The sequence below is a fragment of the Pseudocercospora fijiensis genome, assembly GCF_000340215.1.
Source record: "Pseudocercospora fijiensis CIRAD86 unplaced genomic scaffold MYCFIscaffold_3, whole genome shotgun sequence".
NCBI lineage: Eukaryota > Fungi > Ascomycota > Dothideomycetes > Mycosphaerellales > Mycosphaerellaceae > Pseudocercospora > Pseudocercospora fijiensis.
Window position 1 is genome coordinate 5,529,487 of NW_006921534.1, and position 27,920 is coordinate 5,557,406.

A 27,920-nucleotide genomic window follows, 5' to 3' on the forward strand; every position below is an offset into this window, starting at 1 on the left:
AGGCTTGGATCGACTTCGAGGAACTGCGAGTTATCTCGGAATCTGCTGGTGAACAGTGCTTATACCTTGGCAGGTTCGAAATAAATCTCCCCGGCATCCGAGCAGCTTGCAACACCAATGAGAGACTCGAGAACAACTCCCCATCCGAGATCGCCGCTCTGAAATCCGTCATCTTGGCATCAAAATCAGCCTCTTTGGATCCTCGTTTCGTCTTCGCCATACTGATGCAGGAATCGCACGGATGTGTACGCGTAAAGTCAACTCAAAACAGAGGTTCCTGGAACATTGGCATGATGCAGAGTCATGCAGGGTGAGTGGAACTCGGATCCAGAGAAGTTTAGTGTGCTCATAGTACCTGCAGCCACGGAACCTGCAACAGAAACCAGGCAGCTTTTGGCGAGCCAAGTTTCGAAGCCAGTAAAGTCAGCGTCCCATGCCCTCTGGAGGCTATTGCTCGGATGATAAGAGATGGAACGGAGGGCACTAGTGCAGGCCCAGGGTTGCAACAAATGATCCTGAGTGATCAACGTCACGATGTGTCCCGTTGGTATCGCACAGCGAGGACATACAACTCAGGAAGCGTCGACCTCAGTGGAAGGCTAGAAGTTACAAGCTGCTGCACAAAATCCTACGCCAGCGACATTGCAAACAGGCTGCTAGGTTGGACAGGCTCTAGGTGAGTTACAAAGTCAGCACGAAAGCCCATGTCGATAATTAGTATAGAGGTCCGTCCACAAAAAAGACGACAAGCGGGACAGATGAGATGAACACCGGGTGGGTGACCATGTATACTCCATCTAGAGACCCGGACCATCCTAGTAAGCACCCTAAGAGAAATCGACACGACATCACTGATGAGTTGCAAGACGCCTGCGGCGGACTCGCGAGTGAAAAAGACAACGTGGTGGCTGTTGCGAGCGATTGGTTTACAACGACAAATTCGAATGATGATCCTATTTGTGATGTGAATGGCGGTAGGCAAATCCGGGCTTGGTTGAACGGAACGAGTGTCACTGTTCGTGTTATAGATCGATGCCGTGTGTGCGGTAAAGGAGACCTCGACCTCTCTCTTACTCCCTTCAGAAAGCTCACTGGAGATTTTACCGGGAAATATCACAACGTAGAATGGGAATTCATGCAGGCTGTGTGACGTGTATGCCTGGTCCGGTAGCTTACTCAAAACGGATTAAAGGTGAGCCTTGTTACCACTGTGACTGGACCGCACTACTAACCAGGTGAGCAAGACAAAGCGAGCGTCAGCCCCACCGAACCGTAAGACAAGCTGAAACATCTACGTTTTTGGATAAATTATGCCAAATGTGGTCAGTCATATGCGATGATGTATATAGAGAGAACGAGCGTGGCGACAATACACTGCAGATCATGTCATCATGGTCACTCCAAGCACCGAGAAAGGTGGCCTCGGTCCCATACCCGAGCTTGTCCTTGAATGTGTAGATGGCGTACGTATCAAGACAGGTTAGTTGTGTGACGGGATTACATCTTCGATGATTAACGATGCAACAGGACCAGAATTTGTCATGGCCTCTGACCATTTTCGTGCGTATCTTCGCACTCAACAGCCGAAAGCAGTGGCTGCTTCTACTAAGGTAAGCCATCAAACATAGAGTGTAGGCAGGAGATGACGTGTAGGAGTAGGCAACATCATTCATCGTGACACAAGCTACACACTGGCTTCAGAAACATACGCCAGTAAACTTGCCGGAGTCACCCTGGTGGGAGAAGACAGAAGAGCTCAGCATTCCACAGAACGATCTCTATCTTCCATGTGACTTTGAGCAGCTCCTGCAGATCTTCGACCTGGCAAGAAACTTTGCAATTGAGCCCTTAATCAGGGTGACAACTCATCAACTCTGGAATGATGTTCCCGACTTCTCCAGCCTGTGTAAGTTGAATGAGATGTTTCTGCAGGGAATCATTCAACGTACTCCATATCATGAGGGTCCTATCTTCGAAGAGACATTGCCCATGGTCCCTAGTCTTCTTCAGCTACAGAAGCTGGGAGTATTCACAGATGGAAGTCGACCATACGGAATTGTGACCTACGAGGTAGACGATGAGGGCAAGGAGTGGTTCTACGAGCAAAGGCCATGCCTTGATTTCATCATGACTACTCACAACGACAATTATAAGAAGCTTTTTGATGGTCTCCAGAAACGTCCAGAGATTGTCATGCTAGCATGGACAGTGAATCCCCCGCAGAGATTTCCATTCCAGGAAAAGTCATCAAATGATGAGAGCGCTTTTCTATTCAACAATTTGGAGGCCTTTCGAGTTGTGAACAGTTCGGGGGGTTATCAAGAGGATCCGAGCACCTTGGAGTACGAATTTGATCCCGACAACGATCCCGAGTTCCGTCATCAGAGTATGAGGAAGTTTGATCCAGTATTCTTTAGATTGAAAGCAAGAGATTGGAAGGTGAATGTGGTTGATCTAGTACTCGACGTCGCTCTAGCTATGTAGACCTCTTCCAGTCGTATAGAACGCAACACTCGGTCATAGTAGAATGGTCTATAATCGAATGCTCATGATCAACTTTCAATTTTCCAAATATCCAGGAAGTCAACCATTCGGCGGGATGAAGGTCAAAGGATGGATGTCTATTGTATGACACAGTGATAGCCGTAGGCCTACCATTCTTTCTGCTCTCTGAAGTCCGCAAGTAGGAAAGTAGATGTAAAACAAGATGTTACCTGATAGGCACTTTGGAGGCTAAGGACCCAAACAACTTGCCTGGGACTCGGATCTGGAGACAAGAAATAGGTACAACAGATTTTGCCGAACGTTCGATCACTATATTTAGCTATTGATTGCAGCCCTTGACTTTAAATGTTCAAATATCGACCACTTTCCAAACGCTGTGAGCTACACAATGCCTGACTACACTGTTGTTGTGATCCTATATGGTCAGTAGACAAGGCAAAGGAAGATACTCCTAGTGCTCTTACACACCTTTTCGGTAAGCGGCACCTTTCATTGGAGATTCCTTGAAGCCCTCTCATTGGACTCTTGCTACATGAGTTCTAGCGATCACCATCTTAGGGAGGGATCTGTAATTACATTCCTGCACAATGCCGAATCTTCCGATGAGTATTCGGCTACTGAGAAGTGAGCAGGTGCCAAGTTGTGAGACCTCTGTTGGATGTAAGCGTAGAAAGCGGCAAAGTAAGTCTTAGATGCAAAACAGGAATGTGAAACTCTTGAACAGATAGTGCTTCTTTCAGCCATTCTAAGGCAGTACCAGTCCACAAGTCCCGAAACGAGGCAATGTACTCCTGTCTAGGATGTCTAGTCCTAGATTCAGCTCTCTCGTACGCTTATGTACAAGGCCTAACTATATATCTAACGAGTGTTCTAATAGAGTTCTAACCTTTCTAGATTGCAACCTAACATGCCCGTCTGGCATTAATCTCTACTTAAGTGTTCGCTCTAGTCTAGTAATCGTCGCTTAGGATCTCTCTCGAATAGCTAACACTTAATAGCCGGTATAGCTTGCTCTAGTAGCGAGTACACGCCTATTAAAATTCTTCGATATCGTCTCCGTAGGCCGGAGCCGCTAATAGTTCTACTAGCTAGTCCCAACGTTATGTTACTTTTGCGCTAGTATCTATAGACATTGCTGTCGCAAATTCTATAGTAAATTCTCCGCGTAGGTCTAGTCGTATCCTAGGTACCAACTCGCCGTACGCACTTACTAACGACGCTTCTCGGAGAATACTAACTAGAGCTAGCGTACGTAGTCGGGCACCAAACTCTACTATAGACTCTCTACGTAGGTTAAACCGACTAGCCGCGAACTTACCGAACGTTTACGGCGAGGCAGGCTTTAAAAGACTAGCTACGAGAGAGAATCGAAGATACATTAATCGTAGGGACAATACTAACAGCAATCTAGAGGTCCTAAACATTAGACCTATTCCTATAGAAATGGCTGATAGTGCTGTAGGCCTAATGCTACTAGACACTAGACCTAGGTTATTAACAAGTAATAATGTCGTAAATAATCGAGCTAAGGCTACCGTACCCGTTCCGAGCCGTTCTAAGGGACACCTAGCGATAGAATACAATGCCGAAGCATCGAACGATTATGCTATACTTGATATAACTAATGTATTCAGAAGAGGGCTAATCTATAGGAAGCCTAAAGATAAAGTGCGCAGTTTCAGCCTTAGGCATTATGCACGTAATACTACATATACTACACACTTTAAGTTACCCCCTTATCGCGTACATATAGCCAAACAAAGCAAACAAAGGGGTATTAGGTATAGAAACAACTAGACCACTTTCAGGCTATTATAACAAAGCAATCTAATAAACAAACAAACAAACATGTCGCCGACCTAGGACTAATACTACCCCTAGGGTGTTATTAGCAAACTATCTATTTAGTACTTAGTAGTAGGCTAAGCGGCGCTCTTAATCGCAGCCTTATAATCTACTAAGTTCAACTACTAAACAAAGCGACTATACTTAAGCTTATTAAGCGGCTTAGTAAAGCTATTAGCGATCTAGTCGTACGTACTAATCTAGGTAATAGCGATAGTGCTATTAGCGATCTTCTCGCGGATATAGTAGACTCTAGCGTCTATATGCTTAGTACGGCTATCGATACTCGTCGACTAAGTAATAGCGATTACTAACTAATTATCCTCGTATAGCGTAATAGGCTTAATAGTGCCCTTATAACTAATTTCCTCTAACAACCGAGCTAGAGTAACAGCTTCTTTAGCGCTAGTTATTAACTAAACATACTTAGCCTCTATAGACGACAGAGTAACTAAGGTCTAGCGGCCGGACTTATATAATAGAGGTCCGCCGGCAATAGTAAAGTAGAAGCCTCCTATAGAGCGACGAGTAATCGGATTATTAGCTTAGGAAGCGTTATAGTATCTAACAAAGTTAAGCTCGTTCTTATTCTATATACCTCGGAAGTACAAGTTACGGCTTAGAGTGCTAACTAGGTACTTAATAAGCTAAAGAAGCGCGGCATAGTGCTTCTTAGTCGGGTTGGAAATGTATCGTAACAGTAGGCCTATAGTATAGCAAGTATTAGGTCGTGTAATTATAGCTAGCTATAGCGCTTTACTAACACCTTCCTAATACTAAGTCTTGAAGGCAGCGCTAGTAGTGTAGCCCTTAGGTGTACGCTAAATCGATGTCTTAACGTATCGAGGTGCTATTAGTATAGTAGGAGCTACTCGGCCCTATATGCTATACTTCTCGCTAAGCCTATTTAAATAGGCATCCTAAACGACGTAAATAGTACGCTAGTCGCGGTTACGAATGATCCGCATACTAAGATAGTAGTGCAGGTCGCCTAGCTCTCGTATACTAAAACGGTCCTTTAGCAACTAAGCTACTGCCTCTAGTGCTAATAGAGTGTAGGCGATAATAATTATGTCGTCGATATAGATAACAATAATAGAGCCGCTAACAACGTGTTTAAACACACACATATTAGCTATTATTAGCACAAAGTCTAGGCTCTTTAGGTACTTCCGAAGCTCTTCGTACTACAGCATTAGTAACTGCTTCAAACTATATAGTGCCTTTAACAATAGGCAAACTATGCCCTTTCTACGGTCCTTAAAGCCGTGTAGTTGTTCGACGTAGATCTTATACTTGTTACCGATAAGCGCATTAAGGAAAGCCGTTAGAATATCGTATTGCTTAGCCTCTAGGTCGTAATAGGCGATTAAGCTAAATAGTGCTCGCAGCGTAGACGGCTTAGCGATAGCTGTATAGGTCTTATTATAGTCCTGTCCCTCAACCTAAGTAAAGCTACGGACAACCTATCGAGCCTTAAACCGGCTTACCTTGCTATTAGCGTTACGCTTAATAGTAAACACCTATCGACTACGGATAACCTTGCGACCTTTAGGTACTTCTAGTCGAGAAATATGTACCTATATATAGTTGTCTATTAATAACTTGTATTCAGCCTTATAGGCCTCCTTCTATTATAGCTAATACTGCGACTCCTTAGCGGCCTTAAAGCTCTTCGGAATTGGAATAGTATCGTTAGGCTTCTGTTTAGCAATATAGTAGGCGGCTATAAAGCCCTTTATATAGGCTATCGGCATGTTAGTAAGGGTGCGGCGTTCTTTGCGATAGAGAGCGCCTATGTCGGCTAGATAACTACGTAGCAGTTTACGAGCGCTCTTATTGCTTCGTATCTTACGTATAGAGCGACTACTAGTCTTAGTCGGCCGCTTAAACTTAGGCAACTAACTAGGTTCGCCCTTCTTAGCCTATAGATTATATGCAGGCTGTTCCTTAGCGGATTAGAAACCATCCTTATTACTTAATAGAGGTTAAATAGCCGGCAGGTCGTCCTCGTTTAGTAGTAGATTAGCAACCTAGTCTGCTACTTCGGTATTTAGCTCTTCCGTAGGTGCGTCTTATTAAGCCGGAAGCTACTAGACTATACTAGCTGCTTCTGTAGGTGTAATCTTATTCGTCGTGCTATTAAACAAAGCCGGCATAATAGACTCAATAGTAATAAACTAGCTCTTAGACAGGTTATTAGGGTTAGTATATAGCGCTATACTATTAGGTAGTAAGAGCTTACTAGATTCAATAAACTAGACATCCTTTAAAGTAACTACCTTGTACTTAATTAGCAGGTAGATCATATATTTGCCGGAGTCTACCGAGTGCTTAGCATAGCTAACAAGCTTGCTAACAAGACTACGACTGTCGAGCTTCTTACTACGAGCAACGTTATAATCATAGACAATAGCTATACAGCTATAGGTACGCAGGTGCTAAGCGCGTAGCTACGTGCGTAACTAATTTAGCTCCTTAGCAATAATAGTATATAGACTATCTCTACCGAATGACTAGCTTAGTATAATATTAAGGACATGCGTAGTAGCGCTAACAGCGTGTAGCTATAGAGCTTTTAGCAGGTTAGTATATAGCATTATCTTCCGAGTAGTCGAATATATAATGTAATTGCTAACCTTAGTAAGACCGTTCTGTATAGAAGAATAAGGAGCTATAACCTGCAGTACAATGCCCTAATTACGAGCCTAGCTTAATAGCTAATTTCCGCCGTATTTACCCCCTCTATCGAGGCGGTAGATTAGGATCGAATAGCTAGTTTATATACGGACGTGTATACGATGTTCCTTAATAGCTACTGCAGCCCCTAACTTAAGTAAGCTAGCATACTCGTAACGATAGCCTAACTTAGCGTATATAAACAGCGTGAAATATCGCTCCTATAATAGGCTAGGGTTGGTAATAGTAACTATATCTACATAGACAATGTAGTAGATCGTAGATAGTCGAAGGCGTAGCAGGCGGTTATATTCCTTATATGCTATTACTATTCGACAAGCAATGCAGTTACGGAAGTTCTTCTTGCCTCTAATAATAACAATCTAACTATTAGCCTCTATCTAAAGGAGCTTGCTATAGTAAATATAACTATAGCGCAGGTGCTACTTATCTATAGTGCCTACCGGCACCCCCTTCTTCGATAGAAGCGTAACAGCCTATTGTCTAGAGGTAGGTATAAGTAGAAAGGGAAGGCTATCCTTGCGGTAGGTTTGAGCGATAGTAACCTTATTGCTCTTAGCATTATATACAAACAAGACTCGCTTGTTATTACGGTAGAAACAGCCCTTGTCGGCTAACTTCTCGGTAGACAGAAGGTTAGCTACTAGACCTGGAACATATAGCGTTTTAGATAGCCGTAGTGTACTAATAGCACTATGCTTATTAACTACCTTAGTACTAGCAACGCTAATAAGCGTAGCGTGCTTAGTATTGCTACTAAAGCGTATAGGAATGCTACAACCCTCGTATTCTATAAGAAGCGAGGCATTATTAACTATGTACATACTAGTACCCGAGTCTACGACCTAGTTAGTAGTACGTATAGCAGCAGTTAGTGCCGTAGAAGCCTAGTCGCTAACAGTAATAGTAGCATTAAAAGACTATTAGTAACTAGTCGTAGGCGGCGCTATATCCGTCCGAGGATCGTTATAGAATAAGGATAGTGTCCTATTAGTATACAAACCCTATAGAGCCGTAGCAGGCGGAGCTAGCGGCGGTTGCTATTGCTAAGTAGTTAGTATACGCTACTGCTTCTTCTTAGCCTTCTACTGTTTACGTCGCTATCGATCTTCTTCCTTTAAATATAGATATTTGTTATAGCAGCGGTTAGAAGGGTGCGACCCCTAACAATAGGCGCACTTCTTACGGTTAGACTAATAACTATTCTAGTTGCTTCTACCGTAGCCTCGACTATTGTTATTGTTATTTCCGCGGCTACTACGACCGCTACGGTTCGAGTTACCTCGACCGCTATTGTTGTTGCTATTGCTACCTTGCTATTATAGTTAGCGCTAAAGACTAAAGAAGCTATTGTATTAGGCCTAGTTTAATTAAGCTACATTCTTATTAAGCAACGCGCTAATAATATTGTTAAGGGTACTATTATTAATAGTATACTCTAAGGCGCGCATCTGCTTACGTCGCATCTATGCGAAAGCCTCGTAGAATAGTGCGATTTGTATAATAAACATATAAACAGCCTAGTATTAACTAATAGCTAATTTAGTGTCCTTTAAGGCACCGAGCTTCTTCTTATATTCGTTATAGAACTTCTTAACATCCTTGCTATCGTAGCGAAGGGTAATGTAGTCCTAGAAGAGCATAAATTTAGTAGACCTACCTTTACTAGTATACTTCTTATATAGATAACTCTATACTGCCTAGGAGGTATCGAGTCTAAGTAACGACTACTAAATCTCCGATATATAGTTAGCGAATATCTACGTACGTGCTAACTAGTCCTTTGCCTCCTATTTATCTTAGCGGTCTTTAAATTGCTCCTATATTTTAGTAGATAACAGCTTAACTTTAGGCTTTAGGCGGGTCCTCTAGATATAGCGCTATACCTATATGCCTTTAAGGGTACCCTTAGCGGCGTAGGCCTATGCTAGATAATTCTCCTTGTTCTTTAGCTTAGGAATATTGCTTATATAAGCGTTAGCGGTAGTAGGGGGAGCTATTACTAATAGCGACGGCGATAATATAGAAAGAGACTATAGACTTGTCTTAAGAATGTAACGAGGCCGCCGATAGGCGCGCCTATATCGTACTAGTATAGCGGACAGCCGATACTATTGTTATGTAACCGACTCGAGTTAGGACTAGCACCTACTAGAATACTTAAAGGCGGCGGTAGCAACGATAGTATTAGCGCAATTTTTAGTAACGAGCGCTAGCTACGTAGCAGTCGGAGTGACTATTAGAATACGTGTTATATGCGTTAGAAACGCAGGGGGCTCATAACCACTTAATGTAACTAATGTGTTCAGAAGAGGGCTAATCTGTGGGAAGCCTGAAGATGAAGTGCGCAGTTTCAGCCTCAGGCATCATGCACGTGATACCACACACACCACACACTTCAAGTGCCATACATCCAGCAGATAGTCCTGCGGAGGCTACAGCACCTTCTGAAGCCGGTCTCGGTTCAGAAGTTTCGCAAGCACAGATAAATAACAACAATTTCGAGGTTTCCGGAGATCGAGACGCAGGTGGCAACCATTTGCCTATTGAAGGCGAGCCAATGACTGGCACTGTGTTCGAGCACTCGATGTCATCCAGGTGTCCCGATGCTTTGACGCCTGAGGGGGAATCATTCATCGTGCACAAGCTCGGACCTGACGTAGGCCCGTTCAGGATGCATCCTAACTACAACCACGTTGAGTCCGCCATCTGGGCCCATGGCCATCGTGCTTTGGGCTGTTTGCTTAACGATCCAGACAGTAGGGACTTCATCGCAATTGTAAGGGCATGGATGATGGTGGCAGGAGAGATGTTTCCTCCTGAATGGCCAGGTCTGGAAGTACCCTTCCAACTAGCATTTTATCAACCAGAGTTCCAAACGATTCGTCGCTGGCGGACTGAGCCCGATCCGGTACTTAGGCAATTACAGCTCCGCGTCAGTGCCGAAAAATTGATGAATGAGTGGGCGCACAGGTTTCCGGTGCCCGAGAGTGATCCCCATGACTGGACATTTGGTGTCGCAGCACAAGCACCTTCCGAGACTGGTAACCTTGCGGATCTCGGCACACGGTCTGGAGGGCTGTCGTATCTTGAGTACCATAATCGCGTGTTTTTCGTTGATCGAGGTAGGACAGATGGGGAGCATGGCGAAATTGTGGGATGGCGGCGGCAGGGCCGGGGATTCCAGTTCGCGATCAACTTTGCTCGTCAACAAAGCAACCACTACATGCTGATCAAATGCAGCTACTTTGGCAGAGGCTCTGGTATGGGCAAGCTTCCGAAACATACAACCAAGAACGTTACACGTCTTTCGACTTTCCGACGTGGCAGCAGCGTACGAAAATCGTTATGGGGTCAAAGCTGCCCTGGAAGAGTGGAGAAATTTAGCAAGGCAGGAGGATAGAGAGTGCTTCAGATGGTACTCAGTATCACGAGAGGCGACGCCAGCTAGCGAAGCACCTACAGCCCAGTGGAATGATGTGACACGGTCAGCTCGTGCAACGACCGAGCCACGGCAGGCTACAACAGATGGAACGGCTTCGGCCACCCCTCAATCAGAGTCCGACCAATCTCCAGAACAAATAGCGCCTTCGACTTCCAGAGCGGGAGAGACCGAAGGTCAGCAGGCGACAATTACGGTGGAGAACCTCCTCGACCGCCTCAACGATCTGCAGCAGGCTATTGCCAGAATGCCTCGACAGCCTATGGGTGGTACTTCTCGCGTGGCTGGTTTGCAGGCACAGGCCAGGATGCGGAACGCGTTGGCGGCTGTCTCGACGAACACGCAGCCTAACTCCAATGAAGGTTAGTCTGGCGGCGAATCCTCTTTTGAATGCATGCTCACAAGCCAAGGCTCAGAGTCCGATTCTGCCTGTATCGTGTGTGCTGAAGAGTTTCGTACCATTGGACGTAGATATGTTGAGCTGCCATGCCGCCATGGATTTTGTGAGGTCTGTGTTCCGCGCCTTGATCGCTGCCCGATATGCAGAAGGGACGTCCAGACCGGACGGCCGCAAGAAGTAACGTTACAGCCGGAACTGCCGGTAGATGAGCTTGAGGACATTGTGCGCGCCGTCCATCCCCAGGAAATGGAAACCGGAGAAGGTTAGCAAATGCGGCCGACAGACTTGGTGCCATAGCAGGACTCAAATTGCAAATTTTCAGTCAATCTTCGTATATTCCTCGAAATTGACACCACGGTAGTCGAGAAGGACTGATGCAGTCCGCAAGCTTCCGTTCTTATTGTGCGTTTTCGGAGCAAAACGCCCACGTGGGAGGTTTCTAGGGGTAAGCATTTCAGGACATTGTGCTGTGACCTTTCTCGGAAGAGGATAGCTTTGATCCTACGGCAGGTCAACACTGTGGAAATGATTAGTGTGATGACGGGTGACTTACAATTTGCTCTTGTGACGGTGGCCAGCCGTGGTGTTCGTGCGATGTATACACATAGAACTGTCCACGGCGCTGAACCACAAGATATACCTGCACTTTGCACAGCATTGCCAATTCGTGCGCCTTTTTGCGAAGACCCATGTTGCGTTTGTAGAATTGATTTTTGACTCGTACGTCTTCCTTCACGCCCAACACCTGTTCTCTCACCAATCTTCGCTGGCATGGAGTCATATCGGGTGAGAGCAGAGTACTTTGCGTAGTTCCATGAAGACCAATGCTCTCATTCAACCGTTCGGCCGGCCTGCATCCGGATTCCCAGGCATAGATTTGGTTCATGACCAGCGTGCCAGCGATCAATTACATTCAAGGCCCTTCTGACAGCCTCTCGGGATGCAGAGCCTTCATGATAGGTTGGGTGTTGTTCGGTAGTAGCGATCGTCTCCGTGCGCAGAATGTCATACTTTTGTATACCAAGTCTCCCGCTCTCCTGATAGATCCAAGACTCAAATCCCTTCTGAAAGACGTCCACATCGTTGCTTGAGTGTCCAGTTCGCACCGTGCTTGCTATAACAGCGTCGTCGCACACGATCGCATAGTACAGTTGAAGTTCATACTGTTCGTTCATGGAGCCTGCTTCCTCCTCTTCTGCTTCCTCCTCACTGCTCTCTGTATGGTAATCGCCATCAGTCGAAGGTCCTGGTTGGCTATGTCTTTCCGGATATGATCCCATAGCATCGATGAGATGGGAATGGTGCTTGGGATTGCCCAAAGGATGCTCGACAGAACGACCGCGATGGGTAGTGCGATTTGGTGTCTTCCGCCGTTCGACTCGTGACTTCGAAATCTTTGAATCACGCTCAGAAAGCCTCATGGTGAAAGACAGACATCTTGGAAGGACAACTGATCTGCACAAGCTTTGTTGTGTAGTTTTGCGACGGCCATGTCACCCCATGATAGGGAGGTCTGGCAAACAGAAATTCCCTGTAGCATGTGCGAAAAGGGGCGAGACGTGGCCACAATCGTACTGTATATAACCAGGAAGCATGATAGTAGTAAACTCAGTCAGGGTTCTTGGCGGCCTTCCGCTCCTATCAACACGAACGACGATCCCATGGTCCGTTTTCACCGTCAGGAGGTAGATCGGGCGTCGAAAACATCCTCACGCAGAACATCAATTTGGACTCGCGCACGTGCACAGTCAGAGTGTTCTGTGTTGATCTCTGGGTCGCATACAAGTCTTTCCACATTGTGCGTCCTCGGAGTCATAATCCCGTGCTTCAGCAATGCATTCATCGGCAAGCCAAGGGTTCCTGATGCTACCATTCTCTGCGTTCTTTCTTACTTCTGTGCGACCGCCGCATACCGTACACATGCTGTACGCTGTCCTCGCAACCTTACATCCACAAAATGTCCTCCCATAAAGCGGCACAATGGATGATGTCGGCCGTATCACCTCCAATCTTGATCCGATGATAGAGTTCTGGAAACTCGCGAACTGCTCTGCTAGTCGGATGTGCTCGTAGTGGAGATCGAGCGAGGTCAAGCGATATGCGGGGATAGCACGGAAACAGACGCAGAAGGCACTATGAAGCAATCAGAACATGGAAAACTGCCACTCAAAAGTCTGCCGCACCTAACTACACATGTGCCCTGCGATGCGCTCCGATCGGGTGTTCATGTGCGAGGCCATAGCCTGTAGCAACTTTCGAATCACAATTGAGGGCTCAGCCGGAACGGGCATGTATGCGTTCGCAGACTAGATGTTATGAAGCCCCACGAAGCTGAAGCCGTCCCGGGAGGAGTGGAATACATACTTCGAAGCCGGCTGCTCTGCGCTGTTGTATGGAGTTGGCGTCATGTAGGAGTTCCGTGCACTGTTTCCGCGTGGTTCTGAAGATGCTGCCGGCCCGACAGCGTAGCTCCACACAGAGGGTGTGGGCATATGAGCTTCTCGTCCGGGAGATGCCTAAGGTGTTTCCGGTGAAAGTGTATTTTGAGTCTGGTACGATCACAGAACTGCTTTTGGCGCTGCTCAACAGCGAGTCCCTCACGACCAAGGCAGAAGATGCATTGTGTCGGGGCACACCGCATCGACAGCTTGAGCGCGACGCTCGCCTCAGGTACACTGCTTGCTGCGACATTCCTCGGTCGACAAGCCCGTCTAACAGCAGGCTCTTGCACAGCACAAAGCGCCGCAAGAGCATTGATCGCCTCACATCGTCGCTTAACTTCTTCCGCGTATAACGTCTGTTGCGCCGAAGTCGCGAAGGCAAAGACAGCCGAGAAAGCTCGCTGCCGCGCGTGACTCAGCGGCGGCGACAGCTGAGCACTGTCTGTCGGAGAGGCGGATGCCTCTGAGGTCTGCAATTGATATCGGATGTCGGCGACAGCCTGCTTCCTCGTGAACTGTTTGCGCGCCGTATTCAGCTTCTCAGCCCTCAACAACCTCTTGTGTTTGCAACATGCGCTTACAGCCTCGGCATGCTGAGCATGCAGAGACGTGCCTTTCGCCTTAGCTAGCGTACCATAGCGCTGCTTAATACTCTGCATAAGGTTCTTACGGTGTGTGACAAGGCGCTTTGTCTCTGTATGGCTTTCAATTTCAGCGTGCTGCTGGTCGGTCAGAGCGCGCGGACGGCGGGTGTCAATGGTCCGCGTCATACCAGTCGCTGTCCGCATGAGCTGGACTTGGGGTTGCAAGCCCTGATATATAGCGTTGGTATCTTGCCCGATGTGCCGGGAAAGATAATTGTGTTGGTAGACATGGCCGTTCTGATGTTGAAGAATCTGGTTTCGCTGAGAGTCACTAATATAGACTATTATCCCGGATCAGTAAGCATAAAGCCACCGAAGTTCATTGCTCACGTACTGCTAGTACAGCAAATTGATTGCTGCAGTGAGACTGTTAGTAAGCTTGGCTTCTGCCGCAGTCATATAGGCCACTTACGCATCTTTCTCGCCTAAAAAGCTCTTAGTATAGGCAAAGGTGAATTTCACAACGACCCGAGGTGGACTATCGCGCGGAGTGTTAGACTCCCGGATCAGTTCAACTGCGATGTCTCCGTAGCGGACATTCACGAGGGCTTGCGGCCGTTGACCTGACAAGCCCGCGAGGTGCAAAATCAGCGCAAATTGTACCCGCTGCCGTTCATGATTAAACTTAACGTCTGGCGATTCCCATAGTGTTCTCAGTAGCTCAAACTGCTCTTCCACGCGCGCGATGCCTTTCTCGCGTTTTCGTGTCTCTAGCCCGTACTGTGAGGTGATTCTGGCGCGAACCTAGTAGCAAAATCAGTATCAGTGGAAGGTGGGCATGAGTGTACCTTGCATACCGAGACCATCTGGAGCTTCAGCTCTATTGGAAAGTGCACATCTCCCGACTCTTGCCTGTAGAGCATTTGAAACGTGTTCCAGCGCGTTTGCAATGTGGATGCGTACGCGATTCTGGAGTTTTCCACAAGCCACTCAAAGAAGGGGTGGATTCGGCTAATGTCGAGGCGTAGGAGTTCATCGTGTGGATCGCAGTCCAGTACCTCTGTGCAGAATCTGTACGCGATGTCAGCGGGTGTGGGAGGATCACGTTCAGGGCCACGCGTCTCCTACGTATCCCATCTTTTCTTGATAAAATCGATAGCATCTGCGCAGCGGTAGACCTTCTGTGTGTCTACCACGGGATCGTAGCCAGTAACTCTGCGTTGCCAGAAGCTCGCAGGACGAGATAGCTTTGTCTTGCGGGCCGTGAGCATTGCGGGCCATCTGAGATCGTATCCTCAGCACTGTGCTCTCAGCACTGCGCGCACCTAAGAGGGCACTTATATATCCCAAACGATCCTCCAGGCTCAGACAGGACTCGATTTATTCTGTCGAAACGGGTCGCCCAGGAGCAGTATGCTCGCGGCGCAGCAGAGCAGTGCGAGCAGCGACGAGCGACGAGCATACTTGCGCGCTGCCTGGGGTATTAGGGAGGCTGCAAGGTACTGATAAAAGCCTTACTACCGTAAAAGGCTATTCTATTCTATTACTATATCTATTTGTATATACTAAATTCTAATAAAAGGCAACTAGACTAGCAATAAAAGATTCACTATAGCGTATTATATACTATAGCTATAGCAACTTTTTCTAGCAGTATTAGCACCACCCTCCATTACTGGTCTGAGTAGAAACTAGTGCAAAGATAATTCAGTTTGTGCCTAACAACTTGACAGGGATCGCGTTTGCCTCGAACATCTGTGGCTTCCACGAAGCTCGCGACCCGCGTCGACTCTTGTGATTGTCTCATTGTCCGCTTCATTTTCCTCACTTCGACACGGCTAATAGCTGCAGTAATATATTGTGCAGCTAATCTATTTCCTGACCTTCTCCACACTTCGACTCACTATTAGCCAGAAACACCGAAGCAGCCAGGGCAACAAGCATGGCGGATCCGACAATGGACTCTGCCATGGAAATCGACATCGACCTCGACCTCGACCTAGGCGATGATGTCGACCCAGAAGTTGCGCGCATGCAGGAAGAAGCCGCGAGACTCAATGCTGTATGCGACTGGGTATTGACACCGCCAACATGAAGCCACGCTAACTACGCACCGCAGCTTCCTTCTCAAATCGACGCCGAGCCCGAGGCTGAGCAGATGAATATCGAAGACGGCGAAGTACCTCCTGCCGAGATCGCTGCCACGAAAGTACATATACAAGGCCTTGCAGAACTGACAACGCAAGACATCGAGAACTTCGCGCGCGACCACTACGACAGTGAGCTCTTCAGAAAGGTGGAATGGGTGGACGATAACTCCGCCAACCTGATTTACGATACTGCCGAAGCAGCTAAAGAGGCGCTGCAGATTCTCTCGCAAGAACAAGTCGGAGATCCACTAGATTTGAGAGCTGCGAAAGCTTTGAGCACACACCCACATGTTGAGCTTTTCGTGAGACAGGCAGTCGTCACCGACCAGAAGGAGCGAGGTGCTGCCCACCGCAGTGCATTCTACCTGAATCATCCCGAATATGATCCGCTCAACAAGCCGCGAGGTCGTGGACGTGGCGGTAGAGGCGGACGCGGTCGAGGTCGAGGCAGAGGTGGGTATAGGGAGGATGACAGACACAGCCGTCAGAGCTCCAACGCAGAGCCTTTCGACGTCAACCTCTACGACGATGATGCAGAGTCGATGAAGAAGAGAGCAGTACCTCGGAGCCCTCGCCGGAAAGGAAGCTACCACTCAGAAGAAGATTTGTTCGCAGGCAAGAGAGATGGAAGACGGCCGAGGAGAGAGGAAGGAGATCTGTTCGCTGGTAAATCAGATGGCAGACTCCGGAACAGAAGTGCATCGCCGATCAGAGATGGTGATGGCCGCTATGGTTTCAGTGACGACCAGCCATATCGCCACACCGCACGACGACGATCACCTCCCCCAATTCGTCCTCGCTCCCACACCGACAACTACGCTGCTCGCGAAAAGATCAAGACTGAGCTATTTCCAAGCAAGAAGAAGTCTACTGCTTTCACTGATGGCCGCAGCGGAAATGGGGCTCTTGAGCTCTTCCCCGATCGCGAGTCACCACCGGCACAAGGTAAGAATGATTTGTTCCCCGATAAGGTGAACCACAAACGCCAGGATGCTAAGGACATCCATCCGGACGAGGTGGCAAGCGCCATCGGCAAGTTCAATATGTCTCTACAGAAAGAATATATGTCTAATGACGACTCAGGTCGACGACCGGCGCCGGGACGAGATTTATTCTCACGGATCGATGCAGATTCTACATCCGGCAGACTCAACGAGAGACCTTCTTCGAGTGACAACTTCTCATTTAAGGGTGCGAGTCGGAAAGAAGATCAAGGTGTCAGCTTCCTTGGAGCTAGTAAGGAGCGTACGGAACTGTTTCCCAGGGGCGGCAGTGGTGGAGGACGAGATCTCTTCGAGGAGAAAGTACGCCGGCGGCGTGGTGCCGAGCATTTCATCTAGGAGGGAAGGCCGCAACGACGTGGTCGGCCGGTGTACGATACGGAAGATTCTCGGCGACTGTCCTTGTCCTCGCTTGATGCGCATGAGCAGACGATGAACGAGCACCATTCTCTCGAGCTCGAGGAGCAAAGCCACACGAAGCGGTACGAGAGCGCGAATGATCCCATTTCATCCTCGAAAAAGCGAGAAATCTGCTCGACTTTATTAGTTGATCAGAAGGAACAATACAAGCAGTTCCAAGCCGCGAGGACAGCATCTGCAAGGAAGGACGAAATAGATTTTGACATTGATTTACCACCTGACGAGGACCCTTATGAGAAACGGAAGAGAATGACCATGTCTTCCGCGAAGCCTTCCACGAAGCAAGAGCAAATGCACGCTTCTCAGGAAGAGGACCCGTACGAGTGCCGAAGGAGACTTTCATTCATAACCTCAGCACCAACCCGCAAGGACGAGTTTGGCAGAGACTACTCTCGACGCGAGCCTGGCAAGTCCGACATAAGTTGCAACAGCCGGACAGACTCACACCACGAAACTTCAAATATCCATCCTTCACGACGAAACTTGGTCCCGGACTGCAGTAGAAGTCCCTGGAACGAAACCCAAAAGCCCAGAGAGATCGATAGCTATCGTCCAGCTCAGCAAGTTGATCGCTATCGACCAGCACAGCGCGGACGGCGTGAGGACATGGATTACTGCTACTAAGGAAGGCATTCTGATTCTTTTCGACTTGATTGCATTTAGCGTCGGCGCTGGAAAGGAAGGTCTCGCGGTGCGCTACTGCTGCTGCTAAAGCATGAGAACAGACCATGAAGATACCCACGAATTTACAGCTTCAGAGACGGAAAAAATACCGTCATCATCAAATCAAATCCACTCCTCTGCTCTCCATGAATTTTCTCAAAGCTGCAATCTCCACCCCTTTCTCTGCTCGTCTGTAATCATTGCCCATTCCCCCATCATCACCTCCGAACATCTTCTTACCCACATCAAACCCCTCGAACCTTCCCTCCTCTGATTTCATCACCGGAACCATTCCCACCCTTCCATGCGCACAAACAAAAGGAAAAACACATTTCCCCAACTTCCCTACCAACTCCTGACATTCGGATCTCGTCAGCCGATCATTGAACATGATCGCACTCCTACAAGCTCGAGAATTTAGAAGCTGGAGCATGTGAGTTGGCATATTTGGGAGGAAATTCATCCAAGGACCAGAGGGAGGGATGTGGTTTTTCGTGTCGTCGTAGATTTCGGAGCGGAGGAGGTCGATTGTGAGGGTGGGGGTGTTGGAGCAGCGTTCTGCGATGGGGGTTGGGAGGGATGTTATGGTGAGGGTGGTGGTGGTGTGGTGTGATGGCTTTTGGCGGAGTTGTTCTTCTGATGAGGAGGGTTTGAGGTGGTAGTGGATTCCCCAGGCGGCGAAGTGAGATTGGTGTTGTGCGAAGAGGTCGTTTTCGTGGGTGGATATTTCGAAGATTAAGGGTTTGGTGCGTGTTGTGTTTGTTAATTCGGTTGTGTTGATGCTGACGCTGGTTTCGGTGGCAGGTGGTTGGACGTCGCAGAGTTGATCGAATAAGGACTCTAGGATGACACGCTCAGAGGCGGCGTGTTGATCTATGAGCACCAAGGACGTGCCTTTCCCGGCAGAGTCGTCGAGTGTATCCGGTAACTTGGCTAGGATGAACTTCTGGTCAACCTGAGCTATCACACGTGCTTGCTGTAGATCGGATTTGGAGAGTTTGGTACCGGCGCCAGAGCCGTCATTCGTCGTGTTGTACTTCCCATTGTGCGAGCAAAACCTGTTCATTGCCTCATTTTCGAGCAGACCTGGTCCATCAACGGATGCCACTGGGATTGATTCTTCTAGGCGCTGCGCAAAGACTGGATTGTTCCACTCCTTGAGGAACCCTGGCAGCCATGACGAGCCGGGCCTGGAGCATGGGCTATCTTTCGAAAGCGCGCTTCTGCGTGCAAGACTGATTGGCTTGCCAGCTGACGAAAGTGCAGTATCAATTCCTGCTCGCTGGCGTGGAGGTGCGCCGGAGTTTGGACCAACGGAGTGGCTGCCTTGTTGAGCTGTCGACGGCAGAACGACACCAGTCCTCGAGTTGACGCGAAAGAGCTGTTTTGTAGCGGGGTCGGTCCAAGTGACGATGGCGTTGTCTTCAGCGGCGCCATTGCAGTGATCTTCGCCCACGACAGCGTTCGCTGCAGCCAATAGACAATCCTCGTCGACTTCGCCGAAGTCGTCGCTTGGCTGACAGTTGCTCGGTCGAGCTGCTTCTTTTGCAAGTTGAGCCGAAAATGTCTCGCTCTTGTCAGCCCTGCTGTATTGTTCAGCTTCGATGCTAGGTGGTCGAACTCGTCTAGGTGTTTTTGGACGATCCCCTTGAGCAGGTTCCGGTGGTGGACTTCTGCGATGTTTGGCGTCCATGCGGGCTTCACTTGGGCTGGCTTGCTGCACTTGTGTTTGCGGTCTAGGTCTGCCTATTCTGAAGCCACTGACTTTGCTAAGCTCCTGATATCCATGATTGGTGCTTGCTAGCTCAGGCACCAATGACTGCTGTTCGGTTTCCGAAATATCAACAAGCTGACGCTGCTTGCCACCTTGAGCATCAATGTCCGCCTGGCGAAAATGAGCTCGTGAATCGCGTGAGCTGATTGGGTCCAGACTAGAGTCCCGTGAAGTTGATTGCGATTCCGACAAGCGAGTAGACAGCCGAGTAGGTGTGCGGTAATTTTCCTTGTGTCGTCTTCTTCGCTTTCTGGGTCGGAAAAGGTGGCGCTCCAACCAGGCCGTTACTGCAGCCTCCAGAATTTCGGTGAGAGAATGTAGAATGGCTCCACCAAGGGAGTCAGAACTGGCGCTCGACTTGGAGGTACCACTCAGTAATTCGAGCTTGATGAAGTACATTGGGTGGCGATCAACACCCTTCTGGGCTTTGAGCTGCACTAGCGTGGAGTTTCCCTTCTTACTTCGATATCTGCTACCTTCCTCTTCGACAGACGTTTCAGTGCTGCCAAAGCTGCTGTCGAGGAAGACTTTGTTTACGGCGTTGTAGAATTCATTATGCTCGCCAGCACGACTACATGGAGTAATGCCAATCGCAATGAATTGACATTGCTTCGTCGGCGCAGGCTCGAGGGATATCATGCCCTTGAGACGGACGGCGGAAGTGGCAGCTGAGAGAGGGATCCAAGTGCTGCGAGAGTCTGGTGACGCAAAGCCAGCTTGGAACAAGACTGGAAGCACATGGCGGATGTCATGCTTGACAATGTTCCCTGCCAGACTATTCAGGCTCTTCTCCGTCAGTGCCAATGCGTTCGCATTGCTGCTGGACATAGTGACGCTTCTCGCCTTGGCGTTGACATCGCTTAGCTTGACTGTACAGAAGTGCGGCCAAGCGAGAATGAGACTTGTGATGCCTCGTTTGAGCTCGAGCCAGTCTTTGTTGTCGTCGGAAGCGGCGTGTACGGCAAGAGCGCGCTGCTTAACCCTCACGGGCATGCTGCCAAAGAGGTCCCGAACAGATATGCTCGTACCATGCCGCTGATGGAGGGCAGAGAAGCCCGATGTTTCACCGGGCTTGGCATCACGCGCAATGACCTTAGCGTGATGCAGGGTGAGAATGGAAGTGGTCGCGTCTGCCTCGTGCGTTGAAGTGATGCATAGGAGGGACAAGGCCGCAAGCTCTGCCAAGAATGTTCCGGTTGAGCCATGCGTGGCGTAAATGGGGTGCGGACTTCCACGATGCTTCGAGGTACAATAAAGCTTGCCCAGTCCTCCATTAGGGTCAAATTCTGAGGAGTGTATTCCAACGCCATTATCGTCAAGTGTGCAGCCAGCTCGTCTCCAGTCAACGGAGATGTCAATCCTGGTGGCTCTAGCATCGAGACTGTTTTCCAGCAAAGAGAGCACAACATGCGTCAAGGAGGTGACATGCTTGGATGAGCGAACTTGGGAGACGGCCTCGGCGGTTAAGGGTAAGATACGTTGGGCTGATAATGATGTTGCATGGACGAGCCCGTCGTCTCCTGAGCTCATGGTGGCAGCAGTGGCATTGCGTAATTGATGCTGAGAAGGGGCCGTATTCCAAGAAGCCACGGTCTTTCTGGAGCGTCCGAGAAAATTGAGTGGCGCCGGTGTTGAGCAATGGATGGATGGCAGATGAGGCTGTCTGCAGTGACGTCGAGAACTACATAGAGCCCAGCCCAGCACGTGGAACGAGCCGGGGTTGGTGTCGTTTCTTCATGCAGGGACATTATCAGGCCAGCGAGGAAAGCGCCGAAGCCTGCTTGCGCCGTCTTCTCGTTCTGCTACTGCAACTACACGCACTCTTCCACCACCGAGCGACTCCGTCCTGCAGCCGTTTCCATAATCGACTTCTGCTGTAGAGGCGCACGCGAGGCTAGAAGGCCGGCCGCCTGAGTCCTAACGCGACACCTGGTCTCAGCATTGTCTCGGCGTAGCGAGCCAGCAGGAGAAGGGGTACTTCACCATCAAGCGCGTGGGAGCTGGACTGAGAATCAGCGTGCTCTGACCCACGCCCTCTCCTCCTTTGCCCGCACCCCCCATTGACCAAGTCTGCCTGCGCAATCCCCGAAGCTGCCCGTATTGTCGGAATTCGCCAAGACTGCCGAAGGCGAGTCTGAGATAGGACTAGGAGGCAGCTCCAGGAACGCGGCAAAGATGGCTACCGCTGAGCTTGCTCGACCACAAGGTGAGAAATCGCAAAATTCGCAGCTGCCCCATTCGAGCATGCCACGGCACTGCAGAGCGAGCGTGGTCATCGCTGACTTCTGTAAAGAGCAGCCGCATCGGCGGAAAGGACCCTTCGCGAGTGTCATGAAGCGGCTTGGCTTGGGAAAGAACAACCAGCAGGAGAAGCAGGACAAGAACAGTAAAAAGGCCCACGGCAGCTCACAGAAGCACAAGAAAAACAACACTTGCGCGGGGAAAAACAACCCATATCCACTGTCCGGCCATCTGCGACAGCCTCAGCACGACAGCCAGCCCTCATTTGGTGCGTCAGCGCGCGAGCCATATGAGAACAACTCGTCGTACGCCTCCTTGCCAACAGCCTCTGTGCACGATCGTGAGCGCCACAGTCACAGCAACAAGAGCGGAGCGCCTACTCTGGCAACAAATCCCGAGACCGTGCACAGCGATGCCGGCCATAGTCGAGCTGTCACCACATCAACTGGCGCGGGCGCCCTCAGTAGCATCGATGGTGCCGGAGCCAACAGCACATTCAGCTCGCCCAATCACAGCGACCATTCCTTGGCCACCACTCTGACCACCATTCAATCAATGTCCAATGGCCCCAACCCTGCGAATGGCGTGTCTGGTCAGCATCACAATCAGCAGAGTCAGCCCAATGGCACCATGTTCAGCCATCAGTACCCAGTCTCTCCAGCACCTTCGGCAATGACTGCCTCGGCTATTCCGCGTCATCTCCATAACGATACCAATGCGCCAGTCACATACAACTCGGCGACCGCCAACAACCTGTTGACCGATAATGCGAGTATCCTCACCCTCGCCTCTTCGTCCAAGCGGCGCAGAAGAAGCATGGACACAGACGCTTCTGTCCGAGCCATTGCACCTGGCTCGCTCTTCGGAGGCAGTCGCGAGTCTCTGCCATTGAGCGTACTTAGCGGAGGCGTTGATGGCACTCGCCAGTCCATCGGTGGCATGCCGGGAACCGCGTCTGCTGAACGTGCCAGTGTCTACTCTTCCTCTGGCCTTGCTCGCGAGATTGCAGGCCCTGCTCTGGCCTCCGAGCGCAACTCGTCCTACTCAAAAGCTGCCGATGCCAAATCTCTGCGCTCTGTATCCAACATCAAGGACGATGCGCGGTCGCAGTACGATGCGAGAAGTCTACATGATGTGGCCAGTCTGCGAAGCTTCGACACTCGGGACAAGGATGGTCATCACGCCCGTAACGGTAGTATCCCGGGAAGTATTGGCAATCCTGTCAACACGCCGAGTCTGCTTCGTCAGTCCAGTCTAGGCGGTTCGCTCGATCCACGTCGCAGGAGCAGCGAGTGGGAGCACGATAAAGAGAATGATGCTGATGGCAAGAAAGCAGAGTAGAGTCTGCGGAAATTATGATGAGAGATGCGCCACGTTTTCTTGAGATGCCTGAAAATGTATTTTGGCGCTTTAGGAGTTGGAACTACCGGCCAGCACATCGGGCGAGGAGCGATCGTGAATTGTATGGATCAGAGATACCCCAACATTCAGCTTGCGCTGCTTAGGACTTTGCATTAGCTCTTGGAATGAGACACTCGTTCATCTTGACCTCCTTCGGGGGTGGACGGTATCGCGCTGTTCAGTGATAACATCTTTGGCTGGGTGAAGACCACCACTATCCAAGTATCCAGGGCATTGACACCAATTGATACGGGTCAGATGGTGGGCAAGATTGAAACTGACCAAAAATTACAGAGGTGGGGCCTCAATTGAACATCTGACGCGCTTCTTTCGACCACGGAATACTCCCGAGGACCTCAACGATCAACGCAATTAGCGAGATCTCGGTCAAAGCTCTCCTGTGCACGATGGTATCAATCGATCTTTTTATGCTCATGAAAGAAGGAGTTGCGAAGCGCAAGTTTGGCATTAACAACAAAACTCTCTCATCCGGCGACGTCGCTCATGCGGTAGATTCTTGCCTCATCAACAATTGGATCATTGATCGTGCAGTTCACAGTCTGGGAAATTTCGGCAGAAGCACTCGTCAACTCTCCGATGGGATCATATCGTAAAATGATTGACAAGGAGCTCGCAATTTCCCATCCTCGTCGCAAACTCAGAGTATGTACCGAAAGCAGAGGTGTTCCTGGCTTTTACCAGGTACCGTGGCTGAACTTAAACGTCAAAGCTCGGGCCAATACCACCATCACCACCAATACCACGACCTTGTATCTGCCTCTCGACCTCATCTTGAAGGGATACATGCCCTACTCGCGAAATGGGCCGCAAGAATGCCGTGATCGATTGGTCTAAACGACCCTCAGGCCGTCGACTTAGACTGGAGTTTGTGCAGGGCAATTGCATGCATTGTTGGGAGAGGGCTGAAGCGAATCCTGGGTACATGAAATGGGTATTAAGAGGAGTGGACGACCTTCCAACACGTTCCTTTGGCTCTTTACGTCCGCTCTTGCTCCTGCGACTTGCCACGCGTCACGCCCGACCGCTGTCACTCTTTCGAGACCCACCACGCTCATTAGCTCGACGCGAACACACGAAGAAGTAGTCTTCAGACACGACGATCAAATACTTGTCGTCGCATACTTCAGCCTAATAAGCACAACAAGTACGTCAACTCGGCTCATCAGGGGGTCAATCAAACGAATCGCCAATCTAACATATCGCCACAGCCACAACTTCGATCAAGATGCAGTTCACAGCCCTCTTCACCACCCTCCTCCTCAGCTCCGGTCTCGTCACCGCGCTCCCAGTCCTCGACGAACTCCTCGCCCTGGGCGGCAAATACCAGCTCAAAGGCGATGACTACTACAATGGTCAACTAAACCAGGCGGGCAACTACAACCTGTGGAACAAGTACAAGCTAGAATTCTTGGGAAGCGACATCTTGAAGAAGAAGAAGCAGTAGAGAGTTAGCACTGATCTCTACCCCCGGGAAGGACTTGGGACTTGGGAATGGGAGTTGGGCTCGCCGACAGAGATACACAAATTTTTTTTGCTGTGTGTTGTTATACTTACGTTCGTAATGAAGGTTACGTGCCTGTAATGGACTGCAAAGATAACATGACTACCAACTGATTGCCATGCCTCCTGTATGTAGTAAGTATGTAGGTAGTTTCGAGTCCTCTCTTTGATTGGTCTTATTCATTTATACTCATGATCTGTCGGCGCTATCTTCATTGAAGGCTCTCAATTGGTACTAGCTAGAGACCAAGAACTTGTATCCCAAAACGCCATGATCCAATCAATGCTGAGTTACTACTAGAAAACATTCGTTCATCTCGTTCAATACCCTTAATGACCATTCGTAAGCCCATTAATCACCCCCTTCCCATTCCGTGCCTGCTCCCCTCCCCCAAAATTCAAATCCTCCTCAAACTCCATCTGAATTGCAATCACCTGCTCCAACTTCGCCCGATCCAACTTCTCCCCACGAAACTGCGCCAGACTCTTCGCCGTCCGAATAACATTCTTGATCTGCCGACCATTGAGATCAGCCTCGGCCAGAGCCGCGAAACCTTCCTCTTCAATCCCCCCAACACCGGAATCATTCCGGAGGAAATGTTTCCAAATCTTAGTGCGAGATTCGAGAGTGAGGTCATTATACTTCAGGGGCACGTGGATGCGAGATTTGAACGCGTCGTCGAAAGTGTTGACGCGGTTGGAGGTGAGGAAGAGGATACCTTCGTAGTATTCCAGGACACGGAGGAAGATGGAGACGAGGGAGTTGCGCTCCATGTCGTGGAGGGAGCGGCGTTCGAGGAAGACGTCGGCTTCGTCGATTAGGAGGACGGCTTTCCAGGTTGAGGCCATGTCGAGGATGCGGGTGAGACGGTCGTCGAGGGCTTCGGAGTTCGTGCCTAGGTCGCCCGAAGATACCATGTAGAGGGGACGTTGGACGAATTCGGCGACCGTCTCGGCTGTGAGGGTCTTTCCCACGCCTGGTGGGCCGTGGAGGACCATGATGAGACCACGGCCTTTGCCCTTGACGATGTCGTCGAAGTCGCTTCTCTGCTGGACGTGATTGGCGACTAGGGCCTGGACAAGGTCTTTCTGTGCAGCGGGAAGTACAAGCTGGTCGAAGCAGTTTGGGTTCCAGCCAGGTGGCGACAGCTTGTCTACAAAGAACTCGAACCACCTCTTCTCGGTGAAGGAGAAGCCTCGCACAGTGGCGCTTGCCAGTAGGCACTGGTCGTCGGTCAGAGGGTCGAGATCGAGCTTGTCGGTAGGCAGCAGCTCAGTGTCCTCCTCTTCGTAATCGTCATCGTCATCGTCATCGTAGCGATGGATTCTCGGTACGTGAGGACGCTTACGACGCCTGTCTTCCCTGGACTTAAATTTGTTGACGGTGAAAGCTCGGTTGCCGTTGAGGCGGTGCCAAGTCTTGGTGTCTACAACAACTCGACCATCCGTATTGAAGCGAGAGATGCCACATGGAGTGTATTCAAGGGCAATACCGCTGTAGTGATGGAAGTGCATGCCAGCGAGCTTTTCGAAACGCCTGCCACGCTCAATGAGTGACTTCTTGGCCGCAGCATGATTTGCATGAAACTCGAAAGGATAAGCTTCAAGCTCGCCAATCGGCTCTGCACCAGGGAAAGGCATGATCTTCTGGACACCAGTACGTGTGCCGAACTCATCGCCATCGAAGTCGACGAATTCGGTGTGCAGGTGCAGGCCTGGGTCCTGAACGTTGCAAGAGTATAGGTAGGAAGAGACCTTGAAAGCACGAGGTTGGCCAAAGATCGAGCCGTGAAAGACCATGCCGGGCCTGAAGAGTGTCCAAAGGTGGTGATAGGACATCAGACCTTTCTCTTTCAAGTTGTCACTCTCTTTGATGGTCTCCTGGAACTCCTCATGAATGAAGTCCAGTAGGAGGTCAAGGTGAGCGGCAGCTTCCTCAGACTCAAGATCTTTGCCTGCTGCCTCAAGCTCATCCTTGTAATGGTACAGAACGCGGTATGGAGCATCGATGGTGATCTCCGTGGTCTGGAATGAGATGCCAGGGAAGCTGGGAATGGTGTCTCGTAGCATGTCCTTCAAGTACTGCGAGTTGACCTGCAAGCTTGTCTTCGTGACGTATTTGTTGGTGTTATCCATGTGCCGCACAAGACACAAGGCAAACTTGCCCCACCAGTTGATCTGGTCTGGTATCTCCTCGTCGATTGTCTCGGCATAATAGACTGCTCCTTGCTCGGTGTGCTTGCGATCGATGTGCTTGAGCTTGGCCTGCATCTCGCCCTCTTCGATCTCTTTGAGTTTCTGTGCCTCGTCTTCACCGATGTCCGGGTTCTCGACAATGGTGCCGTTGGCGCCGCTGTTCCTGCTGCGGCGTGCCGATTGCATGGTGCGTGCCATAAGATCTGCTTTTGGATGATCAAAGTCAAAGTCTTCAAGAGCAGACGATAAGTAGCCGCTGTCAGATCGATACAGGGTGGGAACAGTGGACATCAGAGAGAGGAACAGAAAGGGAAAGAGAAGGGATTCTTATACTTGGTTGAGCAGCTCACTCTGCCTGCTGTATACATGTAAGAAAGCGGCACGGTTGCCTGCGTCCTGATGCAGGAGGAAATGAGTCCAGCTTGACTCACTAAGTGAGCTGCGCGGTGTACCATTCAGGTGATCGCTGTCGGGTCGCATCAAAATCCCCAAACATCATACCGCAAACCGCTCAGCCTCACGCTTATCGATAACGACATCTGCTGAGAAGACTGGACGTCGAAGATTGTGCAGCGATACGGCACGTGCCTGATAGTGATGAGCCGCCCCTTATCGATAGAGGAGCGAGATCTCGCC

General features: G+C 49.7%; 9 protein-coding genes across 9 annotated transcripts; 5 read left to right on the plus strand and 4 right to left on the minus strand.

Moving 5' to 3' along the window:
• Positions 1-868: 868 nt before the first annotated feature.
• Positions 869-1,108, plus strand: MYCFIDRAFT_18800 (uncharacterized protein; the record flags this gene model as incomplete). The annotated part of the gene is made up of 1 exon (XM_007925997.1): positions 869-1,108. A coding segment is annotated over one exon (240 nt), but the record flags the coding sequence as incomplete, so codon positions are not given.
• A 283-nt stretch (positions 1,109-1,391) lies between these two features.
• On the plus strand, positions 1,392-2,484 carry MYCFIDRAFT_195908 (uncharacterized protein; the record flags this gene model as incomplete). Its single annotated transcript, XM_007927331.1, has 4 exons — positions 1,392-1,479; positions 1,534-1,610; positions 1,702-1,906; positions 2,036-2,484. The coding sequence occupies 4 exons, from the start codon at positions 1,392-1,394 to the stop codon at positions 2,482-2,484; spliced, it is 819 nt and encodes a 272-aa protein (XP_007925522.1).
• Positions 2,485-9,418: 6,934 nt separating this feature from the next.
• MYCFIDRAFT_195909 (uncharacterized protein) lies at positions 9,419-10,453 on the plus strand (the record flags this gene model as incomplete). The annotated part of the gene is made up of 1 exon (XM_007927332.1): positions 9,419-10,453. The coding sequence occupies one exon, from the start codon at positions 9,419-9,421 to the stop codon at positions 10,451-10,453; it is 1,035 nt and encodes a 344-aa protein (XP_007925523.1).
• MYCFIDRAFT_207463 (uncharacterized protein) lies at positions 10,443-11,194 on the minus strand. The gene is made up of 2 exons (XM_007927333.1): positions 10,895-11,194; positions 10,443-10,839 (listed from the first exon to the last, which is right to left on the minus strand). Exons 1-2 carry the CDS (start codon positions 11,185-11,187, stop codon positions 10,605-10,607), a joined length of 528 nt encoding a protein of 175 aa, XP_007925524.1. The 5' UTR covers positions 11,188-11,194; the 3' UTR covers positions 10,443-10,604.
• Positions 11,195-11,403: 209 nt separating this feature from the next.
• MYCFIDRAFT_214924 (uncharacterized protein) lies at positions 11,404-15,188 on the minus strand (the record flags this gene model as incomplete). Its single annotated transcript, XM_007927334.1, has 11 exons — positions 11,404-11,409; positions 11,533-11,658; positions 11,804-12,108; positions 12,545-12,662; positions 12,785-13,025; positions 13,257-13,277; positions 13,529-14,238; positions 14,312-14,333; positions 14,390-14,721; positions 14,775-14,988; positions 15,046-15,188. The coding sequence occupies 11 exons, from the start codon at positions 15,186-15,188 to the stop codon at positions 11,404-11,406; spliced, it is 2,238 nt and encodes a 745-aa protein (XP_007925525.1).
• A 671-nt stretch (positions 15,189-15,859) lies between these two features.
• MYCFIDRAFT_195911 (uncharacterized protein) lies at positions 15,860-17,407 on the plus strand (the record flags this gene model as incomplete). Its single annotated transcript, XM_007927335.1, has 3 exons — positions 15,860-15,979; positions 16,037-17,012; positions 17,151-17,407. 3 exons carry the CDS (start codon positions 15,860-15,862, stop codon positions 17,405-17,407), a joined length of 1,353 nt encoding a protein of 450 aa, XP_007925526.1.
• Positions 17,408-18,128: 721 nt separating this feature from the next.
• Positions 18,129-21,455, minus strand: MYCFIDRAFT_214925 (uncharacterized protein; the record flags this gene model as incomplete). Its single annotated transcript, XM_007927336.1, has 1 exon — positions 18,129-21,455. One exon carries the CDS (start codon positions 21,453-21,455, stop codon positions 18,270-18,272), a length of 3,186 nt encoding a protein of 1,061 aa, XP_007925527.1. The 3' UTR covers positions 18,129-18,269.
• Positions 21,456-22,226: 771 nt separating this feature from the next.
• MYCFIDRAFT_99385 (uncharacterized protein) lies at positions 22,227-23,243 on the plus strand (the record flags this gene model as incomplete). The annotated part of the gene is made up of 1 exon (XM_007927337.1): positions 22,227-23,243. A coding segment is annotated over one exon (1,017 nt), but the record flags the coding sequence as incomplete, so codon positions are not given.
• A 2,058-nt stretch (positions 23,244-25,301) lies between these two features.
• On the minus strand, positions 25,302-27,549 carry MYCFIDRAFT_163725 (uncharacterized protein). The gene has a single exon (XM_007927338.1). It carries the CDS (start codon positions 27,480-27,482, stop codon positions 25,419-25,421), a length of 2,064 nt encoding a protein of 687 aa, XP_007925529.1. The 5' UTR covers positions 27,483-27,549; the 3' UTR covers positions 25,302-25,418.
• Positions 27,550-27,920: the final 371 nt, after the last annotated feature.

Excerpts from the sequence above, each read along its gene's own strand:
- MYCFIDRAFT_207463 (XM_007927333.1), bottom strand. The coding sequence starts at position 11,187 with ATGGCACCAAGTCTGTCGGCCGCATTTGCTAACCTTCTCCGGTTTCCA. Across the intron at positions 10,840-10,894 it reads CGGACTCTGAGCCTTGGCTT|GCTGCGTGTTCGTCGAGACA; the intron begins GTGAGCATGCAT and ends CATTGGAGTTAG.
- MYCFIDRAFT_163725 (XM_007927338.1), bottom strand. The coding sequence starts at position 27,482 with ATGGCACGCACCATGCAATCGGCACGCCGCAGCAGGAACAGCGGCGCC.